Source organism: Pipistrellus kuhlii, unplaced genomic scaffold, assembly GCF_014108245.1.
Source record: "Pipistrellus kuhlii isolate mPipKuh1 unplaced genomic scaffold, mPipKuh1.p scaffold_m20_p_17, whole genome shotgun sequence".
Lineage (NCBI taxonomy): Eukaryota > Metazoa > Chordata > Mammalia > Chiroptera > Vespertilionidae > Pipistrellus > Pipistrellus kuhlii.
Window position 1 is genome coordinate 25,967,277 of NW_023425482.1, and position 26,121 is coordinate 25,993,397.

Consider the following 26,121-nt stretch of genomic DNA (forward strand, 5'->3'; position numbering starts at 1 on the left):
CTCCCAAGGGGACACTTTTCATATTTTCCTTTTATATATATAGAAGATAGATGGTATATGACCATAGAGAGTGGTGAGTTACCTTCATGATTACTAATTTCAGAGAGAAAGGGAGATGGAGAGAGATAGAAACATCAATGATGAGAACCATTGATTGGTTGCCTCCTGCACGCCCCCACTGGGGATCGAGCCTGCAACCTGGGCATGTGCCCTGACTGGGAATCGAACCAATGGTCTCTTGGTTCCTGGATCAACACTCAACCGCTGAGCTATACCCAGTTGGACTTAACTTCATGATTTAAAGCTCTGATCTTTGTGCTCTACAGGTCCTTGGTATAGTAGTGGGAGTTCTCCTACAGGATCATGATGTCCGGCAAAGTGAATTTCAGCAGCTCCCCTACCATCGCATTTTCATCATGCTGCTCTTGGAACTCAATGCACCTGAGCATGTATTGGAAACCATTAATTTCCAGACACTTACAGCTTTCTGGTGAGTAATGTTGAGTTTAATAGAGATTTCCTGGTAAAGATTGCTGTTTTAGTATACTAAAATTTGAGAATTAGAATAAGCTTATGGATTTTAGGCATGCTTTATTCATAATACAACTTGTCTACTTCTATTTGTATGTTTATTGTAAAGTAGACTGCTTTTGACAAAGATTTTCTTTTTCAGCAATACATTCCACATCTTGAGACCTACCAAAGCTCCTGGCTTTGTGTATGCGTGGCTTGAATTGATCTCCCATCGGATATTTATTGCAAGAATGCTGGCACATACGCCACAGCAGAAGGTGTGGCTGCAGTTTATCTCCTACAGATGAAGACTGTAACTACCCGGGGCTTATTAGCACTATTAGTCATTTATTAGTAGCAGTTACCACTTCTTCCAGGCTTAGTTGGGAATTATTCTATTTTATGTGGAGTCAGGTCCTGGAGATTACTGACTGCCTCTACCTGAGTCCCATTGCTCAGTGACTATGTATGGTATTGCGGCTCCCAGGCCGTGTGAGCTACCTATGTCAATTTCTTACGGGCTTTTTTTTTTTTTTTTTTTTTTTTTTAAGTTGAAAGTTTGGACCACCTCTGTAGACACAGTATGGAATCCCGGGTAATGGAGCTATGGAATTTGCCTAGTTTACAGGTTCACACTATAAATGGAAAGGCCCTCATACTCTGGTTTGAAGACCACTGGTCACTGTATTTGAAGAAATTAGGATCAAGTTGTAGTAAAGAAGTTTTAATGTAATTGTGAATAAACCCAGTTAACATGAAAAGTTTCTCCAATCTTGCAGTAAATGATAAATGACTATTTTAAAATTGTTTTCATTGATTTTTATTTTTTAAATATATTTTAATGATTTCAGAGAGAGAAACATCAATGATGAGAGAGAATTAATGATTGGCTGCCTCCTGCACTCCCCCTACTGGGTATCAAGCCCAAAACCTGGGCATGTGCCCTTGACTGGAATCAAACACAGGACTCTTCAGTCCACAGGCCCACGCTCTATCCACTGAGCCAAACCTTCTAGGGCCGTGGTCAGCAAACTGTGGCTCTTCCACAAAAATACCTGGGCCAGGGCGAGTCTATTTTGAAGAAGTGGTGTTAGAAGAAGTTTAATCCTTTGCACTCCGCTGTCCCCTCTCAGGGGAGATTGCAGTTTATTAGTGATTACGGGGAATTGAGTTTCCGCCGCAAAGTAGCTTCGAGTAGCTGGTAGCCAATGTCCAGAATGGTTCGGAGAGCAAAGGGGTAAATTTAAAAAATTTGGCTCTCAAAAGAAATTTCTATTGTTGTACTGTTGATATTTGGCTCTGTTGACTAATGAGTTTGCCCACCACTATTCTAGGGCATATATGACTTCTTTTGATTGGCCTTTCAGGTCAGAGGAAAATGTGACTATTTACGTATATGTAATTCTTAAGTGGAGTTAGTTTTATTTGGTAGGGAAATGCTTTGCAGGAAGAGGAATATAATATATTGAATAAAATTACCCCAATAATGAACATAATTGGTATAATTGGGGGGTGATGAGAAAGCCAAGTTTGGCTGATAGAGGGGATTCATGTAAATTGGGTAGTAACATTATTTGCCAAGAATTGAGGAACTGGCTGTGGGCAAAGAAATGGTCCAGATTCAGTACTTTAATTAAAAGAAGGAATTAAGAGATGTAGCTATCAGTTTCTCAGTTGGCTGTTTTGTGTCTGTCTGAAATTTACTCGTGTTCCTCTTTTTTTTTTTTTTTTTTTTCTTCCTTTTTTTTTTAAATGGTTTTTACTTATTTCAGAAAGATGAAGGAAAAGTGGGATAGAAACATCAATGATGAGAGGGAATCACTGATTGGCTGCCTCCTGCACACCCCACACGGGGATCAAGCTGGCAACCTGGGTCTGCTCCCTGACTGGGAATGGAACCGTGTCTTCTTGGTTCATGGGTTGAAGCTCAACCACTGAGTAACACCAGCTGGGCTCTTTCCTGTTCTTTATATTTTGCTACAGGCACAAGGACCTACATGTCCTAGAATTTCTGGAGTCAGCTTATTTGTCACTATCAACATAATTACACTTAATCCTTTTAATGCCAATTTAAGAGAGGTACTTATGACAGTATTCTATAGTTTAGTCTAAATCAATATGAAGAAGAAATTACAGTACAGCTGATTCAGCAATTTTTTGGTTGCAGAATAGCAGCTGAGTAAAACTTACGTACATTTCTTTCTTTCAGGGATGGCCTATGTATGCACAGCTACTGATTGATTTATTCAAATATTTAGCACCTTTCCTTAGAAATGTGGAACTCACCAAACCTATGCAAATCCTCTACAAGGTAATTAATTTGGAGTTATAGATTAAAAATAATGGAAATGTAACACTTAAAAAACTAATAAACACACAAATGGAAATATGAGACCTAATATTTTATTATTAAGCTTTTAAAGTATGACGTATATTCAGAGAAGTGCAAAACTGAAACATATTTGCATAACCAGCACTGGATCATAAGGTATTCCTGTGTTCACCTTTGGTAGATACTACCAGTTTTATAAACTGTGTGCCAGTTAACTCTTCAGCAACATTAGAGTTACCGTTCATTTTATTTTCATTCCTGGTATATTGTCTGGTTTTCATTCTAGCGATTTTTGGCAGTTATGCCATAAATTGCATAACTCATTGTGGATTTAATTTGCATTTCCTTGAATTCTTAATGAGATTTTTATGTGTATATTGGCCATTTGGATAGTTTCCTTTTGTGATGTTCCTTTCACAATCTTGTGCTCATATTTCTATTGGATTATCTGCATTTCTCTTATGTTTTATAGGAATTCTTAATACATTCTGGATGTAAGCCTTTGGTTAATATATATTAGACATCTCACATTCACTTGTTTTGTAGCTTGTCTTTTCACGTGGATTTCCAACTACATTTAAAAATATATATTTTTATTGACTTTAGAGAAAGAGAGAAGCATTGATGGGGAGAGAGAGAGAGAGAGAGAGAGAGAGAGAGAGAGAGAGAGAGAGAGAGAGAGAGAGAGAGAGAGAGAGAGAGAGGGAGAGACATCAATCAATCGGTTGCTTCCCATATGCGTCCTGACCAGAAATAGTGCCATGACTTTTTGGTGTACGGGACAAAGTTACAACTGACTGAGCCACCTGCCAGGGTGACTTTGCTCTCTTTTAAACATTGTTTTGGTTGTTCTGTACCATTTTGCAGCTCCTTAAAAACTGCAATCAGTTTCACTTCTAGAAACATCCCCGTCCCCCTCCCCCCAACACACACACACACGTTTGTTTTTTATTTTATTGTTAAGGTATTATGAATGTGTCCTTATTGCCCCATTGACCTCCCACCAGTGCCCTTATCCCCCCACCCTCTAGTGTCTGTGTCCATTGGTTAGGCTTATGTGCATGCATTATAAGTCCTTTGGTTGATCTCTCTCCCTTTCCCCCTCCTTCCCCTGCCTTCCCTCTGAGGCTTGAAGGTCTGATTGATGATTCTCTATCTCTGGATCTGTTTTTGCTCAATTTATGTTCATTATATACCACAAATGAATGAGATCATGTGATAGTTATCTTTCTCCAACTGGCTTATTTCGCTCTCCAGGCCCATCCATGCTGTTGCAAATGGTAGGAGTTCCTTTTAACAGCAGTGTAGTATTTAATTATGTAGATGTTACCACAGTTTTTTAATTCACTCATCTGCTGATGGGCACTTAGGCTGTTTCCAAATCTTAACTATTATAAATTGTGCTGCTATGAGCATAGGGGTGCATATATCCTTTTTTCTGATTGGTGTTTCTGGTTTCTTGGGATATATTCCTAGAAGTGAGATCACTGGGTCAAATGGGAATTCCACTCCATATTGTTCTCCACTGTGCCTGCACCAGCACCAGTCTGCATTCCCACCAGCAGTGCACAAGGGTTCCTTTTTCTCCGCATCCTCGCCAGCACTTGTCATTTGTTGATAGCCATTCTGACAGGTGTGAGATGGTACCTCATTCTCGTTTAGATTTGCATCTCTTGGGTAATTAGTTACTTTGAGCATGTTTTCTTGTTTTGTTGGTTTCTTTTACTGTGCAGTAGCTTTTTATTTTGATGTAGTCCCGTTTGTTTATTTTCTTTAGTTTTCATTGCCCTAGGAGCTGTATCAATGAGGCATATGTCTGAGGTTTTGCTGCCTGTGGATTCCACTTAAGATTTTTATGGTTTCCTGTTTGCATTTAAGTCCTTTATCCATTTTGAGTTTATTTTTGTGTAGGGTGTAAGTTGTGTTGAGCTTTTCAACCCATGAAAGTACATCTCACCATTTAGTTAGGCTTTTGATTTTGTCCTGCAGGGCTTTGTAGTTTTTCAGCACAGATGTTTTAAATATCTTCCCTTAAATTTATTCCTACATATTTTATGGCTTTTGTCAAATTATAAGGGAGATTTTTAAAAAAAAAATTTCTGTTATAGTTGTCCATAGAAATAAAATTGATTTTGTATATCTGCCTTGTATCTAGCCACCTCACTAAATTTACTTTTTCTAAAGGACATATTCTGAATCCAAAATTATTTCATCTACCTGCAACAATGGGTTTTTATTTTTCTTGCACTGACCAGTAACTGCAGAACTTTGTTAAATTGTTAAATAGAAGATAGCAATAATTGCATAATTGTTTCATTAGTAATCTTGGGGAAAGCTCTCTGTAATTACCCATTAAGTATAATGTTTTTGTAAATATGGAGTTTTGTTTTATAGGTATCATAATTTGATTAAGGAAATACCCTTCTATTTATAATTTGCTTAGAGTTTCTAAATCATTAAGTGGGTATTAATTTTATTGAATGACTTTTTTTTTGCATACATGACCCTGTAAATTTTTTATCTTAATGTTGTAATTCCATTAATTTTCAAATACTAAAGTCACCATTGCATTTCTGAAATATTAGGTCATGATATATCACTGATTTCTATTTCTAACAGGATATTTGAATAATTTTCATGTCAGGTTTTGGTATCAGCGAAATGCTAGTGCATTTGAGAGTGGAAAGTGTTCTCTGAGTTAATAATTTTTTGAAAATAGTGTTAATTTTTTCCTAGATACTAAATTTGTAAGGATTTGCCAGTAAAGCCACCAAGGCCATGAGTTTCTTTATGGGAAGGAAGGTTTAAGCTTCATTATAAAGGACTATTCAGATTTCCATTTTTGGTTTACTTTAAAAAATCAAAATTTTAAATTTTGTGTATTTTATCTGAATTGTCAAATTTATTAGCATATAATTAAGATTCTCTTAAACTGTTTTTTATGTCTGTAGTGATTGTCCTTTTTCATTCCTGATAATAGTATTGTTTTTTCTGTCAGTCTTGGTAGGCTTTACCTTTATTAATCTTTTCAAAGAACCAACTTCTAGCCTCAGTTGCCACTTACACCCTCCTGTCCTGTTTCAGTGCTTTTTTTAAAAAAAAACTTGTTTTTTCATTTGTTTTTAACTAGCTGTTCTTTTTCCAACTTCTGAAGATAGATTACTTACATCATTGTTTTTATTTATTTTGTCCAGCCTCTTCCAGCATATGTATTTAAGGTTATAAACTCCTGACACCTAGCTTTTCATACTTTCCAGATGTAAATATTTTGATAACTTGCTGATGTTATTGTTAAAGCTTGTAACTTTGTTATCGAAGTATACTTCTACCTTTTTAATTTGAGTTAAAAATTATGACAGCAATACTATAACTCCCATTTTCTTATTTAGTGTGGAATCAGCGAATGCTTTTCCTTTTATTTATTTTTTTAAATAGGGCACTTTAAGAGTGCTGTTGGTTCTTCTGCATGATTTCCCGGAGTTCCTTTGTGACTACCATTATGGATTCTGTGATGTGATCCCGCCCAATTGTATTCAGCTAAGAAACCTGATCCTGAGTGCCTTCCCGAGAAACATGAGGCTCCCAGACCCATTCACTCCTAATCTGAAGGTAAGGTTTCAGACAGTTCGAGGAAAAGAAAATTAGGTCTATAGTACTTGCTCTGGTAAATAGGTATCAGGCCAATCATTTGCTAGGTGGCCCCACAGCACTGAATTGCAAAACGAACAGACCTTTTTCATGCCCATTTCACAAGTGTTTTGTTTAGATTGATGATGTAAGGGAGAAAAGGACCGCGTAAAAGCACACCACTGTGGTGTGGGTCCTGTCATTTTTATGTATTTTTCACCCTCCCTTCACATAAATGTTTTTAAAAGTAGCAAGTATGACGTCTATTCTTCTGGGGTGTCTTTTAAAAGACTAGAGCTTTTGGTGAGTAATCTGATTTTGTACTCTGAGTTTGAAGTCCATGTCCTGGGGAGAGACAGTGATACAAATTAGACCTCTCCACAAAAGGTACCTAACCTGCTTTATTTTAGGAGAGAGAATTTCAGTTTTTATATGCATTGATAAAAAGCAGCTCTACTCTTTTAAGACACTTATGTGCATATTTTTTAAAAACATTTCTACCACCTTGTAGCATAGATATGAGTAACTCTTACAAATGTTCTGGTTTTGATTGGATTTGTCTGGCAGGTGGATATGTTGAGTGAAATTAACATCGCACCCCGGATTCTCACCAATTTTACTGGAGTGATGCCACCTCAGTTCAAAAAGGATTTGGATTCCTATCTTAAAACTCGGTCACCAGTCACTTTTCTATCAGATCTGCGCAGCAACCTACAGGTTAATTGATATGGCTTAATTCTTAGCTATATGTCTTTCATAAAAAGCACTTCAGTCCTTGTAAGTGGCCTGATTAGGAGTCAATCTTTTCAACTTGATTAAATACATATTGAGATTTTAATACATCTTGTCATTTTCCCCCCCTCTTTTAATATTTATTGAATTTATTGGGGTGACATGTACAATTCTATATCATCTGTATGTTGTATTATATGTTCACCACCCTAAGTCATTTCTAATGGTTGGGTGAGAGTAACTAGATTATACATTTACTAATTCATCTTAGCGACAAAAACTATAACCTTGGAAGAGGCGACCAGGGAATGGGCTGATTTTGTGGAAGAATAGACTGCTAGTAACTATACCCGGCCAGTACTCCACGATTTTTCTAAAGAAATTGTTTAATTTGCTATGTAGAAAATCACTTGAAGTTGTATTACTTTTCCACACCAAGGAGGAAGCCTTTCCCTGTCCAAATCTTCTTTGTAATTGAGGTGTAGTGCATATTTTCACTTTATAAACTTCACTTTTATGCTGGTACCTGTTAAAGCTTTGGTTTCCTAAGGGAAATGTTTGTTTTTGACACAACATGGGCAGTTGTGTATTTGTTAAATACTCTCAACAAATTCAAGGAAATTTATCTAAAATTTAAATGACAAAGAATATTGAAAGCAGTTCAGCTTTTCTTTGAAGGCCTAAAAAGACATGAACTAGCCCTCATATATTTATATAAATAATATTTATGGATTTTTTACAGAGAGGAAGGGAGATAGTTAGAAACATCAATGAGAGAGAAACATTGATCAGCTGCTTCCTGCATACCTCCCATTAGGGATATGCCTGCAACCCAGGTATATGCCCTTGACTGGAATCAAACTTGGGACCTTTCAGTCCATCCACTGAGACAAACCAGTTAGGGCTGAACCAGCCCTCTTGAGAGTAAGTCGTGAGCTTTGTTTTATTCATTTAGGTATCCAATGAGCCTGGCAATCGCTATAACCTGCAGCTCATCAATGCTCTGGTGCTCTATGTCGGGACTCAGGCCATTGCGCACATCCATAACAAGGGCAGCACACCTTCAATGAGCACCATCACCCACTCGGCTCACATGGACATATTCCAGAACCTGGCTGTAGACTTGGACACTGAAGGTGAGTGAGGCCAGCAGGTCCCGGTCAAGTTTTCTGCACATTAAGCTATAGTCAAGTAAAAAATACATTAGAAAAATGTTTTGTCAGTGTTTATGGCTCTGTCTGGCTATTTTATTTTTAATTGGATAGTATCTGCTCAATGCAGAAAACTATAGAATCATCCAGAATTCTTCCCACATCAATTAATATGTCAGTGTATGACTGCAGTATTTTCTTAGTGTGAAAAATAAACATGTTCCTTTTATTAGCCTCTCTTTAAATAAAAATAGGCTTGTTTGTTTTGTTAACCTGCCTTTACACCAGCACCTACTGTGCCTATTTGGTAGGCAGCATTTTAAGTTTAAATTAAACTTAAGGGATGAACACCTACTGTTAACTTTGCTATGGATTCTTGAGAGGCTAATCTTGATTAAGCATATACTGCTGGCCTATTTGTAGAAGGGATTTGAGGCAGCTTAAAATCAAGACTTAACAAAACTGGTTACCAGTACGTCAGAGCCCAGCAAAAAGAGGGTAGCCATTAGGGACATGCTAAAAACTGTGATGGCCTTCTGAGTAATATCAAAGAGAGCCGACAACCAAACCTGCTTAATAGATATTTATTCCAATATAGTTTAAACTAGCGGCTCTAAAGTGTGGTCTGAGAATCTCTGATGGAGTTTAAGACCCTGTTAGAAGGGCTATGAGGTCAAAACTATTTTCATAATATCTTGGGGTGCTTTTTTTTGTGTGTGTGTGTGTGTGTGCTCATTTTTTTATGAGGATACAGTGGAGTTTTGCAGAGGTTACATGAAATGTAACACTGGAACAGAGGGGACACAGGCAAAAATGAGAATCCAGCCATCTTCTATTAAGTGACATTAAAGAAATTCTGTATATAGTGGCATATTTAACTGTTTTTGGTTTTTGTTTTTTTTGCCGGGCGGGGGGTGGGGGAGATACTTTTAAGATTTCCAAATCCTAGCCAGCCAGAATGACTTTGTCATCTTATTTTGGCCTTACAGAGCAAGTCCTCACTAAGCTGTTTTCTTGACTTTTAGGTCGGTATCTCTTCTTAAACGCAATTGCAAACCAGCTGCGGTACCCAAATAGCCACACTCACTACTTCAGCTGCACCATGCTGTATCTTTTCGCAGAGGCCAACACTGAAGCTATCCAAGAACAGATCACAAGGTGAGGGAGAAGTTTGTTTTCCAGGTGCTTCTAAGTGGTGCCTCTTCCCCTTTATTGTGAATTCTCCTGAGTGTTTTTCCTGTGCATTGAGATATTTTACATGTGTTAAATGTGGGATGTAGTTGTGAACAAAATGGACATGGTTCCTGCCTAATAATTAGTCTGAATCACAAGCAATCACACCATAATCATTGCTGAAGTAAAAAGTAGTTTTTAATAAGAGACACCAGCATTTTTCATTGAAAGTCATGTGGTGGTGGTGCAATTTTTAACCAGAGTCCTGGGTTAAAGCACATGGACTTTTTTTTTTTTTTTTTTAAATATATTTTTATTGATTTTGTACAGAGAGGAAGGGAGAGAGAGAGTTAGAAACATCGATGAGAGAGAGTCATCGATCAGCTGCCTCTTGCACACCCCCTACTGGGGATGTGCCCGCAACCAAGGTACATGCCCTTGACCAGAATCGAACCCGGGACCCTTCAGTCCCCAAGCCGACGCTCTATCCATTGAGCCAAACCGGTCTTGGCAGCACATGGACTTTTTAAGCAGGAGAAATAGGATCATACTTGTATTTTCCTGACAATAGCTAAGAATCTCATTTGCTTGGACGATGTGTGTATTCTAGTGAGAGGCCTATACGTGTACTTTAAAACAGCAGTCGCCAACCGGTTGTCTGCAGAACACTGGTGGCCCATGAGGTCCGAAAGGTTGGCAACCGCTGCTTTAAAAACTGGGCCAGACTTCTAAAGTTGCCTCCTCCCCTAATAGTTTGTGGGTCTTAGACAGACAATAGTATTCCTTAGACTTATACCCAAAATTAACGTGATAATGTCCTTCCTTGTGGCTATTTTCTCGGTGAATTTAGAAGAACAGTTGGTTAGGTAAAAGATGAGTATTTCAGTCAATGCTAACTGCCATTCAGTATTAGCATTTGCTTCCTGTTTCCTTTCATTTAGTGCATCCTTTTAAATGATTACTTTTTTGCACCATGTAATCTAATGTTATCCTTACTTCACCTTAACTTAGTCTTCTAGGCTTGGTAGTGCGAATAGGTGGGATTTAAACCCAGATTTCCTAATTCAAGAATCCTCCTGGGTTATTAGCCATGCTATATAAGAGTACAGAGATTAATCCACTTGTCGTCTTTAATAATCAGGGAGAAGGAAGAGTTAGGGGTCCTGAATTCTGTGTATTAACTCTCTCCCCTTCTCCAGGGTTCTCTTGGAACGGTTGATTGTAAATAGACCACATCCTTGGGGTCTACTTATTACCTTCATTGAGCTGATTAAAAATCCAGCGTTTAAGTTCTGGAACCATGAATTTGTACACTGTGCCCCAGAAATTGAAAAGTAAGTTGAAAGTGACTTTTTAATTGTCTGAGAATGAGAATCATTTGATGGCTTCAGCCTGGGTGGGTGGTTAAGGCTGCAGTTAATTGCCAGAGCTACACACAGTGCTGCCAGGCCTGAACTTTGGGGGTGGGTGGGTGTCAATCCTCAACCCAGGATATCTTTTTCCCATTGCTTTTCAGAGAGAGATCCACGGGAGAGACATTGACTGGTTGCCTCCCACACACATCCAGGTGGGGGGTGGGATGTGCAGGTTGATGCTCTATCCATTGAACCACACTACCCAGCCTGAATTTTTCTCTCAAACTTAACTCTTTCTCTTCAGGTTATTCCAGTCCGTCGCACAGTGCTGCATGGGACAGAAGCAGGCTCAGCAAGTAATGGAAGGGACGGGTGCCAGTTAGAACTGCATTTCTGTTGTAAATGTGTCAGCCCGATGTCCCACTGCACCAAGTCCGTGAACTGGCTGAGGAATCCTTTCCGCTCCTCCTGACTTTCCCAGCCCTCTGGTTCTCAGGAATCTGCCCCATTACTGTTTGGGCCAGCTTCTTGTCTATGTGGGCACGTTCCAAAGTTTAATGCATTTTTTTGACTCTTGGCCAAAATTTAGAAAATGCTGTGAATATCATTTTGAACTTGTGTAAATACATGAAAGAGAAAACCTTTGTCTGAAACTTCTTGGGTTTGTGCAAAAAGTGTCAAACTGGTAACTACTCATCTCACTCGAAGAAGCTGCCGCCGCCATGTACTTGCCTGGGGGCATAGCTCCACGTCCTGACATTCTTGGGTGTCCCAAAGAAGCAAAAAAGCCAATTTAAACACCAAGTACGATTTTTTTTTGTGTGTGTGTGTGGACCTTGAAAATCACAAGTTGTTTAAAAAAAGGTGAGTATGACAGAATTTAGTAATTGTGAGCTGTGCCCTATTACAATTTGCTTTGTCCCTGACCCAGATCTAAAGTTGACTGCTAGAGCACAGCTCTTTTTACAAAGGAAAACACACCAGGCCTAAAGAGTGTACCGCTTTCCCCTCACCCCAATCTCTCCTGGTGCTTGTAAACTGAGGCAAGGGAACCAGAATAGTATCAATTGCCCCTCCCCCTTTATTCCAGGCTAAGTTGAATAACAACAAAAAGTCAGAAGAACCGCCGGGACCGGTTTGGCTCAGTGGATAGAGCGGTGGCCTGCGGACTGAAAGGTCCCGGGTTCGATTCCGGGCAAAGGCATGTACCTTGGCTACGGGCACATCCCCAGTGGGGGGTGTGCAAGAGGCAGCTGATCGATGACTCTCATCGATGTTTCTAACTCTATCCTTCTCTCTTCCTCTCTGTGAAAAATCAATAAAATATATATTTTTTTAAATGTCAAAAGAACCAACACAACCTCTTATGTAAGGACTGAGTGTTTTGTAAATGTATCGGCCCCGTGTTGTACACCTGCCTTTCCAGTTCCTGGCCATTAGCTCCCCTACTTCCTGTGTGCACCTGCAGTCAGGGCAGCATTCAAGTCACGACACATGTGCCAGTCCCCTGTGCCTTTTCTCAGGAGCAGCTGACAGCCCGCCCCTGCAAAGCCTGGGTCTTTGGGAACCAGCTTTTTGCCAAATGGCACATTTTCCCACTAGTTTTGAGCCTGTTTGGCCTGTTCAAGCAAGCAAGAAAGTGATATGTTTTACAGTTTCTTCCTATTCCTTTTCAATAAGAAATGGTTAGAGCAGGTTTCTATGGTTAAACAATTACAAAATGCCCTTTAATTTTAAGAGAAAGGAGTAGATGTATATATGAAACTTAACCCACTTATACCTTACACCTTTAATGGCTGTCAAGTTTATGGCCAGAGAGGACAAAAAGGTCCAAAATTAAATAGAAAATCTTACATGAAGCGGGCTTGAATGTCATTGGGGTTTGTTTTTTTGTTTTTGTTTTTTTAATATATTTTATTGATTTTTCACAGTGGAAGAGATAGTTAGAAACATCGATGAGAGAGAATCATCAATCAGCTGCCTCTTGCACACCCCCTACTGGGGATGTGCCCGCAACCAAGGTACATGCCCTTGCCCGGAATCGAACCCGGGACCTTTCAGTCCGCAGGCTGACGCTCTATCCACTGAGCCAAACTGGTCCCGGCTGTCATTGGGGTTTCTTCCCTGAGGGTGAGTTGTCCCATCTAGAGCAAACTTCAAACTGCTGAGGAGTTAAACACTCTGAGTGCCAGTGACATAGCTTATTGAATCCTCATAAAAAGGTAAAAGCATCTTCCAACTAGACTTGATTTTAACCAGGTCTACTTTGAAAGTTCATGTTATTAAACACTACACTAGACTAAACAAGACCTTTTATTATCACAATCAAATTTATGCTAACTTTGGTTCAAATAGAACAGCTATACAGTATTTTGGTCTTAAAAATTAAAAAGGGGAGGGGGGTGGTATTGGTTCTGTGACAGTTAGCAGAGGTTCCCAAGCCTGATGTTTCCAACCCTTAAACATGTCCCCTTACCTCGGAGTTCATCCCTTTGCTCCTTTGGCCTTTGCTCCTTTGGCCTTTCTTATTAAACACCAAAAGGACAGATCCAGACTTTCCTCCTTTTCGAGCATCAATGAGTATCGGCTTAGACAAGTCCCTTCTCGTGGGAAGTTTCTTTAGGCAGCAGGGAACCTGCTTAGCGCTAACCAGTCAGTTCCAGCAGCTGGTGTAAGATCATCTTCTGCCCGTAACGAACCTGTAAGGCCGCCTGCTCCCTCCAGCTGAGCTTGCTGTAGGCCTCCTCATTACTGAGGACATCTTGCTCCGCTTTTAGGTCTGTGGCATAGGCTTGCAGGGTCAACAGAACACTGTCCCGAAGAAGCCGTCTCCAGGACTCTCTGAGCCTGGGGATGTCTGTGATCGTCAGGCTGTCCTCTTCCCCTTCGTCTGCCCAGCCATCCTGTTCTTCCAACTCTCTGAACTCCTCGGCAGACATGCACAGGACCTAGAGCAGCCATGGGCCCTCTGATTAGGATTTGCCACTGTTTCTGAAGGTCATGTAGAGACGCCCACCTATCTTGGTGACATTCAGATACCCTCTCCCCTCATCCCTCCTCCCCTCCCTCTCCTGGCTCTATAGTTCTCAATATGATGGCCGCTGTGAGCATTAAGTAGCCTATTGCAATGGTCAGCAAACTCAGCAGAACCAACAGTACAACAATTGAAATTTCTTTTGAGAGCGAAAATTTTTAAACTTCTAACGCCACTTCAAAATAGACTCGCCCAGGCCATGGTATTTTGTGTTAGAGCCACACACAAGGGGCCAAAGGGCTGCAGTTTGGCGACCACGGCCTAGCCGTTTGGGGCCCTCTACCTTGAGGGTGGTGGTCAGTTCCTCTTCAGTCAGTACCTCTTCACGCCCAATCACGAAGGCTCCCTCCTCCCCTACCATCTCCAGTTTGCATAAGTAATCCCAGCGTTCGCGCAGCTGGAGCCTTTCAGCGTCACCTTTTGCTCCTGTAGATAGAAAAGTAGTGTGAAGCCTCAGTACCGCAAAGCTCCTTTCTCAGTCTACCCCCTGGTCTGCAAAAAGCAACTGGTACAGCAAAGCACCTGGGAGGGGGGTAGAGGCACATCCACGTGGCCGAGATGGAGTCAACCAGGCACTCACCCCGAAATGCTGCCTCTCGCACTGTCACCATCTGAATGTCAGCTGTGTCATTTGTGTTGTCAGGGTATGGCTCAACAAAGCCATACATGTGCATCAGCTGCCAGTTAGCCATTTGCCCGTAAGTGTTGAAAATCTCATGGCCTTTAGGAATGGGCTGAGTAGCCACCATCCGCAGACAGTCCTGGAGTGGAAGGGAGAAGCTGGGACCAGGCCCTTTCCTTCCCCGCCCGCCCCATGACCACTCCCCACTTCGGAAGGCCCTCCAGCAGGCCTAGTTCAGCGATGGGATTGGTGCTGTAACACCCACCAACAGTAACTTCCGCCGGTAACATCTGACACTGCTGACCTGCTGCCCACACCCTGGCACTGCGCAGAGCAGCCCACCTCCAGCATCAGAGAAACGATGGCAGTCAGGTTCATCAGAGGCACACATGAGAGAAGTTCTGTGCTCAAACTATTTCCCTGGGATACCCAAATACAGGAGGAGCTAGCGTCCCTCAGGACCAGGAAAGTGGAGCCCCTTTAGTTTAATGGCCAAACCCATGAGTGACAGGCACTGGTCTGGACCATGCCCAGTCACCAACACACCTACGAACGCACTGGGGTCCACTCACTGGAGAGTACTCTAGATGGGCATTGTGGTCGGCCACGTGGTTTAGTATGTCTGCAGCAGGCACCATCAATGGGGGGTTTGGCTCCTTGTCGTCATCCTCTTCCTCCAGGGGTTCCTGAAAGCTACCGGAGAGAACTTGGTGAAGCCCAGGGCAGGGGGAGGGGCTGGGCAGGAGTTCACTGTTCCCTCCTGTCCCTCAATAGCGTCCTAAAGAAAGGGGGCCTCCGAGGCTGCCCACTGACCTGTAGGCCATCACGACAGCCACGAGCTGCTGGTAGAGTTCCAGGGAGCGGACCCTGGGGCTGAAGAGGTCGGGGTGGGCTTCCATGAAGGGCAGCACGACGGAATGGAACTCGCTGCGGATGTTGGCCAAATCCTTCTCCACGGCCTCGGGGACCCCCGTGCCCTGCAGCAGCCGCCGGCGCTCCCCCTCCGGCCTGCGGGGGGAACCTCCGTTCCCTTCACACGCCCCACCGAGGCCAGCGCCCCGCGGGCGGCCGGCCCCCACACCCCGGGCCTCCGCGGCGCTCACCAGAACATCGGGTGCTCCAGGCGGCCCAGCTCGGGCCAGAGCGCAAAGTAGGGGCTCCAGCGGGAGGCCGGGGCCTGCAGCTCGTGCAGGAGCGCCAGCAGCAGCGGCACCCAGCCCGACGGGCTCTGCAGCGCGCCTCGCTCTGCGGGAGACGGCGGTGAGGCCGGGGCGCGGCCCGGGGCCCCTCCCTCCGCCCGCCCCGCCCGCCGGCTTGCGCACCTCGCGCCAGCAGCCCGCCGATGGAGCAGGTGTGCTGCGACAGGAGCGCGGCCCGCGGCACGGCGAGCAGCAGCTCCCCGGCCTGCACGCCCTCCCGGGCCAGCATGCCGTAGCCGGCCACCGTGCCCCGCCGGCTCACCGCCACCTGCAGGGAAGCAAGCGGCGGTCAGAGCAGGCCCGCGCCCGCCCGCAGCCCGCGTCCCCGCCCCGCCCCGCCCCGCGCCGCCCGGCTCACCTTGGGGCTCAGCTCCAGCCCCACGCGCCCGCACCAGCTCAGGAAGCCGGCCACGGGGTCCGGGCCCGGGTCCGGGACCAGGCCGTGGTCGCCGCCACAGCCCACGGGCCGGGCCACCTAAGACAACAGAGCGCACTGGCGAGGCGCGGAGGGAGCGCGGAGTGGGGGAGGGGAGCGGACGTGACCGCGAGGGCGCGGAGGACACCCCCGCGCGGGACCAGTGAAGGTGGAGCAGCGCGAGGCGCCGGGGGGAGGGGTGGGCCTCACGCCCGCCGCCCGCGACTTACCCGCCGGCGCTTCGCCCGAGTGGCCATGGCCCGCGAGAGAGCGAGCGACCCCACCGGTTCGTAGAGCGCGCCGCGCTTCCGGCGTCCCTGGCCACGCCTCCCGCGTCCCTGGCCACGCCCCACGTGTCCCTGGCCACGCCTCCCGCGTCCCTGGCCTCGCCTCCACGCGTCCCTGGCCACGCCCCACGCGTCCCTGGCCTCGCCTCCCGCGTCCCTGGCCACGCCCCACGCGTCCCTGGCCACGCCCCACGCGTCCCTGGCCACGCCTCCCGCGTCCCTGGCCTCGCCTCCACGCGTCCCTGGCCACGCCCCACGCGTCCCTGGCCTCGCCTCCCGCGTCCCTGGCCTCTCCTCCACGCGTCCCTGGCCTCGCCTCCCGCGTCCCTGGCCACGCCTCCACGCGTCCCTGGCCTCGCCTCCACGCGTCCCTGGCCACGCCTCCACGCGTCCCTGGCCTCGCCTCCACGCGTCCCTGGCCTCGCCTCCACGCGTCCCTGGCCTCTCTTCCACGCGTCCCTGGCCTCGCCTCCACGCGTCCCTGGCCACGCCTCACGCGTCCCTGGCCACGCCTCCTGGCGGGGCTTTGAGGGCGGGGCCACGTGCCCAACCCGCTGCGCGGACCACGTTAGCTGGAGCGATTAGGGATTTGCACCTGGCACGGCCCGCCCTGAAGGCATCCTTCTGTGCCGGTGTCCCTGTTTGGGGTTAGCAAACGTGCGGTCCCCGTGCCGCCTCCAGCCTGGTTCTGAGCCGGCACAGCCCTCCCCTCTGCTCTCTGGCTGCTGAGACCTCGGGGTGCACGTCCAGGGGAGGGACGACAAAACCTGAAGCTGAGCGCCAGGCGGGCGCCGGCCTGCCTTCATGTCCACCGCTCGTTGGCTGTGGTCCTCACCCGTTTTGTGTGCTCCATTGGAGCAGTCTGCATGCCGGCGGCGCGGGAAGGGCTCCCAGAGTTAGAATAGACGCCTGTCACCCTCGCTAGTATATTCCTGTGTTCATTTTTCTGCCTGGCACACAGGTGGGTTTGATTTTTATTGACTTGCTTTGCTAGCTGACACACAGCAGGAACTCAATGGCTGAGGGAATCCGAAGTGGCTAAACCCTGGGGAAGGAGCCTGCTGTTAAATTTAAGAAAAACGAGGCAACGAATGAACATAGAGGCCACAGGCTTGTGTTTTGAAGTCAGACGATACCAATGCCAGCTCCCCACTCGGCTTGATTACAGCAAATCCCTTATTCTGGGTCTGTTTCCTCTGCTGTGACACTAAGGTAACGGACATCCATCCTGTAGAGTTCATGTACGGCTTGGCAGGGGGTAATGTATGGGACAAGAAGTGGGAACGTGGAGGCGATGGAAGTGCCCACCCTTACCCTGCATACGCCACCCTTCCCCGCCCCCCTAGCCCCACAAGCATCAGCTTTGCCAGCCTAAACTTTGTCTCTCCCAAGGACCCCCACGGTGGGCGTGACATCACCATACACACCCGAATTCTTTTTAGTTTCTTTATTAGTTTTCAGCACAGTTAACTCTTTCTATGTTGACAAGGGTTTTTACTTGTTTTACATGGTGTCATTTCCAAGTCTCATGACAGTAGCTACTAGAATACACAAAATTAGGCTCTCCACCCTGGACAGAGAGGAAAATGATAAACTCCGTTAAAAGCTCACTTTGACCAAAGAAGAGACAACCTCCGATGGGAAAAACCACACACGGGAGGACCCGATATACATACATACATACATATATATATAATGTATAGATATTTATAGAGATCTCATCTGAAAGAACACAGCAAAACAGGAGAAGTCCGACTTGCAGCACTATCTACAGGAAGAGGGATGAATTCTACCAGCTTTTCAAACGGTCACATTCGAGATTCAAAGGAAGCACGTGAGTGAGTAGAAACTGGGGACGGACTGACACTCCACCAGGCTCTAGAGAAGTCTAGCAATGGCTTAAGATTATTGGGGGGGGGGTCATGTGTGCAAAGGAAAGGTGGATATGGGTACCCTCCTCCCCACATACCGGTCCACACACACCCCGGTCCTCCGTTTTTCACAGCTCTCCCCCCTCTCCTTTTCCTCGTTGTGTGTGTGTGTGTGTGTGTGGCAATTGATTCAGGCTCAGAGACAAATGGCTTCTGGGTAAGGTGCTGGATGGGCAATGTGTGGCCCAGTCCTGGGCTTTAGGGGGCAGGAGGGGGGCAGGGTGTGTGCGCGTGGAGCCTCTCTCCTCTGCCTGGTCCTTGTTCACTGCGAGAACCTTCCCCTCAGACCCCAGGATCCAGCAAAAGCCCCAGCCCAAGCCACTCCGCGGGCTGAGATGGGATGAGGCCTGCGGGATACCCTGGACCAGTTCTACAGAGACTCCCTCTCCTTGCTGAGGGATGCCTAGTTGAAATGCCTAGCCATGACTCTACCAAACTCTTCCTGGAAGTACCGTGGCCACCTGTCCTTCATGGAACCTGGGGGCAACCAAGGGATCTATTAGGACTCCCAGCCACTGCCCCCTGCGGCCACATGCTGGCTCCCAAAGGCGGGCAGGGGTCCACGCAGTCCTCACTGGCTATCCCAGCGGCGGAAGGCAAGGAGACTTCCTGTTTGGGGGCCTTGGCGCAGACTCGGGAGTGTGTGGGCTGGAAGAGACAGCCTGTGGGGTGCCTGCCCTCAAGGCCCTTTGGTCAGGCTCTGAGACAAATGGCTTCTGGGCAGAGAAATCCCGTTCAGCCCCTGCCCGCCTGGCCCTGCGGTACCAGCCAGAGGCCCGTAGGAGCGCCCCCTGGTGGCCACTGCTGTTCAGATGATTGTCATATGTGCTATGAGACAGAGTCAGATGTGCTTGGTGGGAGCTGGGGTGGGTGGGGGTGGGGGTGGGGGTGTTCCGGGGCTCCCTGTTGCCTCTCCTGGTTCTCATGCCGGTGCCTGAGCTGCACCCATCACCTCACAACTCCGTCCCACCTTCCAATCTGGGGTCATCCAGGCTCTCTCTCTAACCCAGGACAGCATCCTGGAGCCCGGCCGGAGAGGGACTCAGCCTTGCTTGGTTGGCGGGGACTGGGCAGAAAGGGCCCAAGTCAGCCAGGTCATCACAGTCAGGGAGGTGGGGACCCCCCACCCCCCCCGAAGGCCGATCTGCTGCAGTCTCTGAGCGCCGTAACCCCATCTCCCCCCTTGGCCCTCACAGAAAGAAACGAAACGGAAAAGGAGCCGGTGGGCGCGAGGGTGGCAGTGGGGCCTCGATGCGGGTGGGGGCACGGGGGCCGGGGCTCAGCAGGACACCTCCATGGTGTGGTTGACCTGGCCCAGCCCGTCGCTGCTCTCCGAGTGGGTGCAGGCCTGCGGGCGGCCGCCCTCCGCCGAGCTGGCGCTGGTGAGGGACGCGGTCCGGGAGCGGGCGAGCCGGGTCATGCTGGCCGAGGGCACTGCGGGCAGAGGCGGGGCGGGCGTGAGGCCGGCGGGCGAGCACCGCCGGCGGGAGAGGGACCCACGCAAGCGAAGGAGCGGCCGGCGAGGCCCGACGGCACAGAGGCCCGTCCCGAGCCGGGCTCTGGCGTCGGCGCTGCCAGCCTGGGGCATGCAGCCGGGCACAGGGAGCCGGCCGGGGCCGGGGCCGGGGCAGGGGCCGCAGGGGCCAGCAGGACCCTCTGGCCAGAGACAGGCCGGGATGGGCAGGGGCTGACCAGCCCTCCCTGAGCTGGGGGAAGGGAGGGGCATTCTCTCAGCGTGGCCTGCCTGGAGGGGCTGGTGGGGCTGGGGGAGAGGGGGTGATTCTGCAAAGGAGGACAAACTGCCCTGAATTTCACACCCAAGACTCAGCCCTCCCCGCTTCTCTGGACACGGCTCAGCCCTGCCCGGGCCTGGGCCGCCCTGGGGAGGGGCTGGTTCCAGCTGCCGAAGCTCCAGAAGCTGCCCTCCGCCCGCCCAAGGCTCCCCAGCTGCTCTAGAGCCCAGCCAGTCCAGAGCCCTAAAAAGGGCCAAAGCCCAGGCCGCCCAGGATGTGCGCACGAGCCAGAGCGAGAAGGTTCCAGACCACAGCGAGGGGCCGGCCCAGGCAGCCAGAGGGCGGAGCGGGGAGCCCGGGGCGGGCCATGCATCAGGGGGGCGCCAGGGCTACCTGCTCCTCCGCTCAGCCTCCGGTCCTTCAAGTACGCAACTGGGAGAGAGACAGAGCCGGAGGGGCCGGGGGGAGACAGGACACGGTGAGGAGGGGGTCCGAGAGGCCCGGGGGAGACGGGCCGAGGAGGAGGCGGGGGGACAGGCTGGGAGCGGGGCCAGGGCCTCGGGGAGCCCGTTCCTGCCCACCCTCCGCGCAGCGGCCCGGGAGGGAGCCACACAGCACAGGCTGACCCCGGCCATCCCCAGCCTCCTCGGCACCGGGGGGCCCATGTCTGGCCCAGCGCCCTCACCGTGCCCCTGGGCCTCACCCCCAGGGACAGGATGGGGGAGGCCTGCACGACCTGCCCGGTCCCGCCCAGCTCTTGGCTGCCCGGCGGCATTTCTCCGGGGGCCCTGGCAGGCGTGCCCGTCCCCCCATGCCACAGACACTGACTGGGTGCTCTGGGCTCCAGGCTCCGAGTCCTGCTGTCTCCCCGCCTGGCCTCCTTGCCACTTCTCCCAGAGGCGAGGCCCCTGGGGCCGGAGGGAGAGCTGTCCCTGGAGGGGCTCCTGCCTCCCCTCCCCCCCCCTCCCCCCACCCCCCCTCCCCCCCGGCATAGGCCCGTCCTCCCCCCAACCCCCTCCCCGCACAGGCCCGCCCCCCCATCACCTCCCTTCCCCGCACAGGCCCATCCTCCCCCCAACCCCCTCCCCGCACAGGCCCGTCCTCCCCCCACCCCCCCTCCCCGCACAGGCCCGTCCCCCCTCACCCCCCCTCCCTGCACAGGCCCGTCCCCCCTCCCCCCCCTCCCCGCACAGGCCCGTCCCCCCTCATCCCCCTCCCCGCACAGGCCCGTCCCCCCTCACCCCCCCCCCTGCACAGGCCCGTCCCCCCTCACCCCCCCTCCCTGCACAGGCCCGTCCCCCCCTCACCCTCCCTCCCCGCACAGGCCCGTCCCCCCTCATCCCCCCTCCCCGCACAGGCCCATCCTCCCCCCACCCCCCTCCCCGCACAGGCCCGTCCCCCCTCATCCCCCCTCCCCGCACAGGCCCGTCCCCCCTCACTCCCCCTCCCCGCACAGGCCCGTCCCCCCTCACCCCCCTTCCCCGCACAGGCCCGTCCCCCCTCATCCCCCCTCCCCGCACAGGCCCGTCCCCCCTCACTCCCCCTCCCCGCACAGGCCCGTCCCCCCCTACCCCCCCTCCCCGCACAGGCCCGTCCCCCTCTCACCCCCCTCCCCGCACAGGCCCGTCCCCCCTCCCCCCAGCCCCCAGCCCAGAGGAACAAAACTTCAGGGAGAGGAACACAAAGCCGTGGGGGAGGGGAGGTTTGCTTCCACCGAGAGCCAGGTGTGCGCAGCAGGAGTGGAGGAGGTGCGTGCGTGTGTGTGCGTGTGCATGCGTGTGTGTGCGTGTGTGCGTGTGTGCATACCTGTGTGTGCGTGCGTGTGCGTACCTGTGTGTGTGTGCGTGTGTGCGCGTGTGTGTGTGCGCGTGTGTGCGTGTGCGTGTGTGTGCGTGTGTGTGCGTGTGTGAGTGTGCATGCGTGTGCGTACCTGTGTGTGTGCGTGTGTGTGTGCGTGCGTGTGCGTACCTGTGTGTGTGTGTGTGTGTGTGTGTGTGCGTGCGTGTGTGCGTGCGTGTGTGTGTGCGTGCGTGCGTGCGTGTGTGGGTGCGCGCGCGAGTGAGGTGGGTGCATGACAGAGCCCTGGGCGGTGGGTGCATGACAGGGACTCGGTGGCACGGTGCCCAGAGCCCTCCCCGGGCCAGGAGAGCCGGGCACGGAGAGACCCAGCACCCAGGCCCCACCCAGGGCGCCCGCCCCGGGCTCAGCCCCTGACGGGGCAGTACTCACTGTAGCCCATGCCCTGCAGGAAGTACTTGAAGGCTTCCGTCAGCTTCCCGGGCTGCGGGGGGACAGGCACCTGTGTGACTGGCTGTCGGGATTGGGGGGCGGGAGGAGGCCCCCACCCCTCCCCAGCCCAGGCGATGGGGGAGGGCTGTCTCACCTGGGTGACCTGCGGCAGCCCCCCGGAATCCGCCATCTGCAGGGAGAGGGGGGTGAGCGGAGCAGGGCCACCCCAAGCCTCGCCTGGCCCCCACGCCCCTAAAAAGGCTCAGCTCACCAGGACCAGATATACCCACCGGCCTCCCCTGCTGGCCTGGTCCCCCCCAATTGCTCTCTCCTGTTTGCCTGGCCCCCCCCCCCACAACTGCCTCCCCTGCTGGCCTGGTCCCCCCCAATTGCTCTCTCCTGTTGGCCTGGGCCCCCCCCCCACAACTGCCTCCCCTGCAGGCCTGGTCCTCCCCCGGGGCTGGGCCCGGGCTGGGGAGGGGGCCTCACCTTCAGGAAGGTCGTGGTGGTGGGGTCCAGCTTGGAGTTGCACTCAACCTAAGAACGAGGAGCCAGGTGCAGCGGAGTGAGGGGACCCAGCCCCCGGGGTCCTGGGGAGCCCCCGGCCCCAAGTGCTAATGCGAGTCCTCTCCCTGGAGCGTGGAACCCCCAGGCTGCGGCCCCCGGGCTCCCCCAGGAGAGGCAGGGCTGGAGTCTCAGTTGGGAATGACAGGTCCCATAAAGGGGCCACACTGCGGGCTTAGGCTCAGGCTTAACTAGGATTAGGCTCAGGCTTAACTAGGCTTAGGATTAGGCTTAACTAGGCTTAGGCTTAACTAGGCTAGGCTTAACTAGGCTTAGGCTTAACTAGGCTTAGGCTTAACTAGGCTAGGCTTAGGCTTAACTAGGCTTAGGCTTAGGTTTAGGCTTAGGCTTAACTAAGCTTAGGCTTAACTAGGCTTAGGCTTAACTAGGCTTAGGCTTAACTAGGCTAGGCTTAGGCTTAACTAGGCTTAGGCTTAGGCTTAACTAGGCTAGGCTTAGGTTTAGGCTTAGGCTTAACTAAGCTTAGGCTTAACTAGGCTTAGGCTTAACTAGGCTAGGCTTAACTAGGCTTAGGCTTAACGAGGCTTAGGCTTAACTAGGCTTAGGCTTAGGTTTAGGCTTAACTAGACTTAGGTTTAGGCTTAACTAGGCTAGGCTTAACTAGGCTTAGGCTTAGGCTTAACTAGGCTTAGGCTCAACTAGGCTTAGGTTTAGGCTAAACTAGGTTTAGGCTTAGGCTTAACTAGGCTAGGCTTAACTAGGCTTAGGCTTAACTAGGCTGGGCTTAACTAGGCTTAGGCTTAACTAGGCTTAGGCTTAACTAGGTTAGGCTTAGGCTTAGGTTTAGGCTTAACTAGGTTAGGCTTAGGCTTAGGCTTAACTAGGCTAGGCTTAGCTTAACTAGGCTAGGCTTAACTAGGCTTAAGCTTAGGTTTAGGCTTAACTAGGCTTAGGCTTAACTAGGCTTAAGCTTAGGTTTAGGCTTAACTAGGCTTAGGCTTAGGCTTAACTAGGCTAGGCTTAACTAGGCTTAGGCTTAACTAGGCTTAGGCTTAACTAGGCTAGGCTTAGGCTTAACTAGGCTTAGGCTTAACTAGGCTAGGCTTAGGCTTAACTAGGCTTAGGCTTAACTATGCTAGGCTTAACTAGGCTTAGGCTTAACTAGGCTAGGCTTAACTAGGCTTAGGCTTATGTTTAGGCTTAGGCTTAACTAGGCTTAGGCTTAACTAGGCTAGGCTTAACTAGTCTAGGCTTAACTAGGCTAGGCTTAACTAGGCTAGGCTTAACTAGGCTTAGGCTTAACTAGGCTAGGCTTAACTAAGCTAGGTTTAACTAAGCTAGGCTTAACTAGGCTAGGCTTAACTAGGCTTAGGCTTAACTAGGCTAGGCTTAACTAGGCTTAGGTTTAGGTTTAGGCTTAGGTTTAGGCTTAACTAAGCTAGGCTTAACTAGGCTAGGCTTAACTTAAGCCAGGCTTAACTAAGCTAGGCTTAACTAGGCTTAAGCTTAACTAGACTAGGCTTAACTAAGCTAGGCTTAACTAAGCTAGGCTTAACTAGGCTAGGCTTAACTAAGCTAGGCTTAACTAGGCTTAGGCTTAACTAGGCTAGGCTTAACTAAGCTAGGCTTAACTAGGCTAGGCTTAACTTAAGCCAGGCATAACTAAGCCAGGCATAACTAGGCTAGGCTTAACTAGGCTAGGCTTAACTAGGCTAGGCTTAACTAAGCTAGGCTTAACTAGGCTAGGCTTAACTAGGCTAGGCTTAACTAAGCTAGGCTTAACTAAGCTAGGCTTAACTAGGCTAGGCTTAACTAGGCTAGGCTTAACTAAGCTAGGCTTAACTAAGCTAGGCTTAACTAGGCTAGGCTTAACTAGGCTAGGCTTAACTAGGCTAGGTTTAACTAAGCTAGGCTTAACTAAGCTAGGCTTAACTAGGCTAGGCTTAACTAAGCTAGGCTTAACTAGGCTAGGCTTAACTAAGCTAGGCTTAACTAAGTGAGGCTTAACTAAGCTAGGCTTAACTAGGCTTAGGCTTAACTAGGCTAGGCTTAACTAAGCTAGGCTTAACTAAGCTAGGCTTAACTAGGCTAGGCTTAACTAAGCTAGGCTTAACTAGGCTTAGGCTTAACTAGGCTTAGGCTTAACTAGGCTAGGCTTAACTAGGCTTAGGCTTAACTAAGCTAGGCTTAACTAAGCTAGGCTTAACTAAGCGAGGCTTAACTAGGCTTAGGTTTAGGTTTAGGCTTAACTAAGCTAGGCTTAACTAAGCTAGGCTTAACTAGGCTAGGCTTAACTAAGCTAGGCTTAACTAGGCTAGGCTTAACTTAAGCTAGGCTTAACTAAGCTAGGCTTAACTAAGCGAGGCTTAACTAGGCTAGGCTGAACTAAGCTAGGCTTAACTAGGCTTAGGCTTAACTAGGCTAGGCTTAACTAAGCTAGGCTTAACTAAGCTAGGCTTAACTAGGCTAGGCTTAACTTAAGGCAGGCTTAACTAAGCTAGGCTTAACTAGGCTTAGGCTTAACTAGGCTAGGCTTAACTAAGCTAGGCTTAACTAGGCTTAGGCTTAGGTTTAGGCTTAGGCTTAACTGGGCTAGGTTTAGGCTTAACTAGGCTAGGCTTAGGCTTAACTAAGCTAGGCTTAACTAGGCTTAGGCTTAGGCTTAGGCTTAGGCTTAGGCTTAGGGGGTGGGAGGTGGCCTGGCCCTGGCCCCGCTCCCTGAGGCTGAAGGAGGGGTGGCAGGGGGAGGCCTGGCGTGTGGCGAAGGAGGATGAGAGCCCACCACCCGGTCCCTGAGGGTCCCCGGGCCGAGCACAGCCCTCACTCACCACCCCGTCCTCAGCAGGCGCGTTGTCCCCGACCACCAGCATCACGGGGCAGCTGCGGACAGAGGGCAGGGCTGTCGGCCGGGCAGGGCCGGGGGGAGAGGCGGGGGAAACGGGGGCGGTGGGGGGCTGGAGGCGAGGGGCACTCACCGGAGGGTCCTGGCGTTGGGCACCGTGCCGGGCCGGTTAATGTCCAAGTCTCTGCGGCTGCAGGGAGAGGGAGAGGGAGAGGCAGAACGGTCACTCCAGGACCGGATGGGGCGTTCCCCAGCCCTCTCCCGCCCCACCCACCCCACCCCACCCACCCACCCCACCCTCCCCACCCACCCCACCCACCCCGCCCCATCCCACCCACCCCACCCTCCCCACCCACCCCACCCACCCCGCCCCATCCCACCCACCCCACCCCACCCACCCCACCCACCCACCCACCCCACC

General features: G+C 50.0%; 3 protein-coding genes across 20 annotated transcripts in view; 1 reads left to right on the top strand and 2 right to left on the bottom strand.

Annotated features, from left to right (window-relative positions):
* Window positions 1-11,523, top strand: part of CNOT1 (CCR4-NOT transcription complex subunit 1) — a 71,615-nt gene extending 60,092 nt beyond the window's left edge. For 10 of the 14 annotated variants that reach the window (XM_036440243.2, XM_036440242.2, XM_036440247.2 and 7 more), the window contains 9 exons: window positions 327-490; window positions 674-791; window positions 2,723-2,824; window positions 6,281-6,454; window positions 7,040-7,189; window positions 8,160-8,340; window positions 9,381-9,513; window positions 10,728-10,862; window positions 11,188-11,523. In XM_036440243.2, the coding sequence (XP_036296136.1) occupies window positions 327-490; window positions 674-791; window positions 2,723-2,824; window positions 6,281-6,454; window positions 7,040-7,189; window positions 8,160-8,340; window positions 9,381-9,513; window positions 10,728-10,862; window positions 11,188-11,266 (1,236 nt within the window). In that variant the 3' untranslated portion in view covers window positions 11,267-11,523. Of the gene's footprint in view, window positions 1-326; window positions 491-673; window positions 827-2,722; window positions 2,825-6,280; window positions 6,455-7,039; window positions 7,190-8,159; window positions 8,341-9,380; window positions 9,514-10,727; window positions 10,863-11,187 lie in introns of those variants that run through there. The other 4 variants (XM_036440250.2, XR_004988432.2, XR_006741875.1 and 1 more) reach the window with 4 other exon arrangements.
* Window positions 11,524-13,065: 1,542 nt separating this feature from the next.
* On the bottom strand, window positions 13,066-16,502 carry SETD6 (SET domain containing 6, protein lysine methyltransferase). Its single transcript, XM_036440262.2, has 9 exons — window positions 16,384-16,502; window positions 16,097-16,213; window positions 15,862-16,006; window positions 15,643-15,784; window positions 15,353-15,547; window positions 15,112-15,232; window positions 14,498-14,678; window positions 14,201-14,343; window positions 13,066-13,831 (listed from the first exon to the last, which is right to left on the bottom strand). Exons 1-9 carry the CDS (start codon window positions 16,408-16,410, stop codon window positions 13,529-13,531), a joined length of 1,374 nt encoding a protein of 457 aa, XP_036296155.1. The 5' UTR covers window positions 16,411-16,502; the 3' UTR covers window positions 13,066-13,528.
* A 1,370-nt stretch (window positions 16,503-17,872) lies between these two features.
* NDRG4 (NDRG family member 4) overlaps window positions 17,873-26,121 on the bottom strand; it is a 30,297-nt gene continuing 22,048 nt past the window's right edge. For 3 of the 5 annotated variants that reach the window (XM_036440758.2, XM_036440756.2, XM_036440759.2), the window contains 7 exons: window positions 25,834-25,890; window positions 25,687-25,738; window positions 22,823-22,870; window positions 22,488-22,523; window positions 22,334-22,385; window positions 20,498-20,536; window positions 17,873-19,805 (listed from right to left, as the gene is read on the bottom strand). In XM_036440758.2, coding sequence (XP_036296651.1) covers window positions 19,651-19,805; window positions 20,498-20,536; window positions 22,334-22,385; window positions 22,488-22,523; window positions 22,823-22,870; window positions 25,687-25,738; window positions 25,834-25,890 — 439 coding nt within the window. In that variant the 3' untranslated portion in view covers window positions 17,873-19,650. The remainder of the gene's footprint in view (window positions 19,806-20,497; window positions 20,537-22,333; window positions 22,386-22,487; window positions 22,524-22,822; window positions 22,871-25,686; window positions 25,739-25,833; window positions 25,891-26,121) is intronic. The other 2 variants (XM_036440757.2, XM_036440760.2) reach the window with 1 other exon arrangement.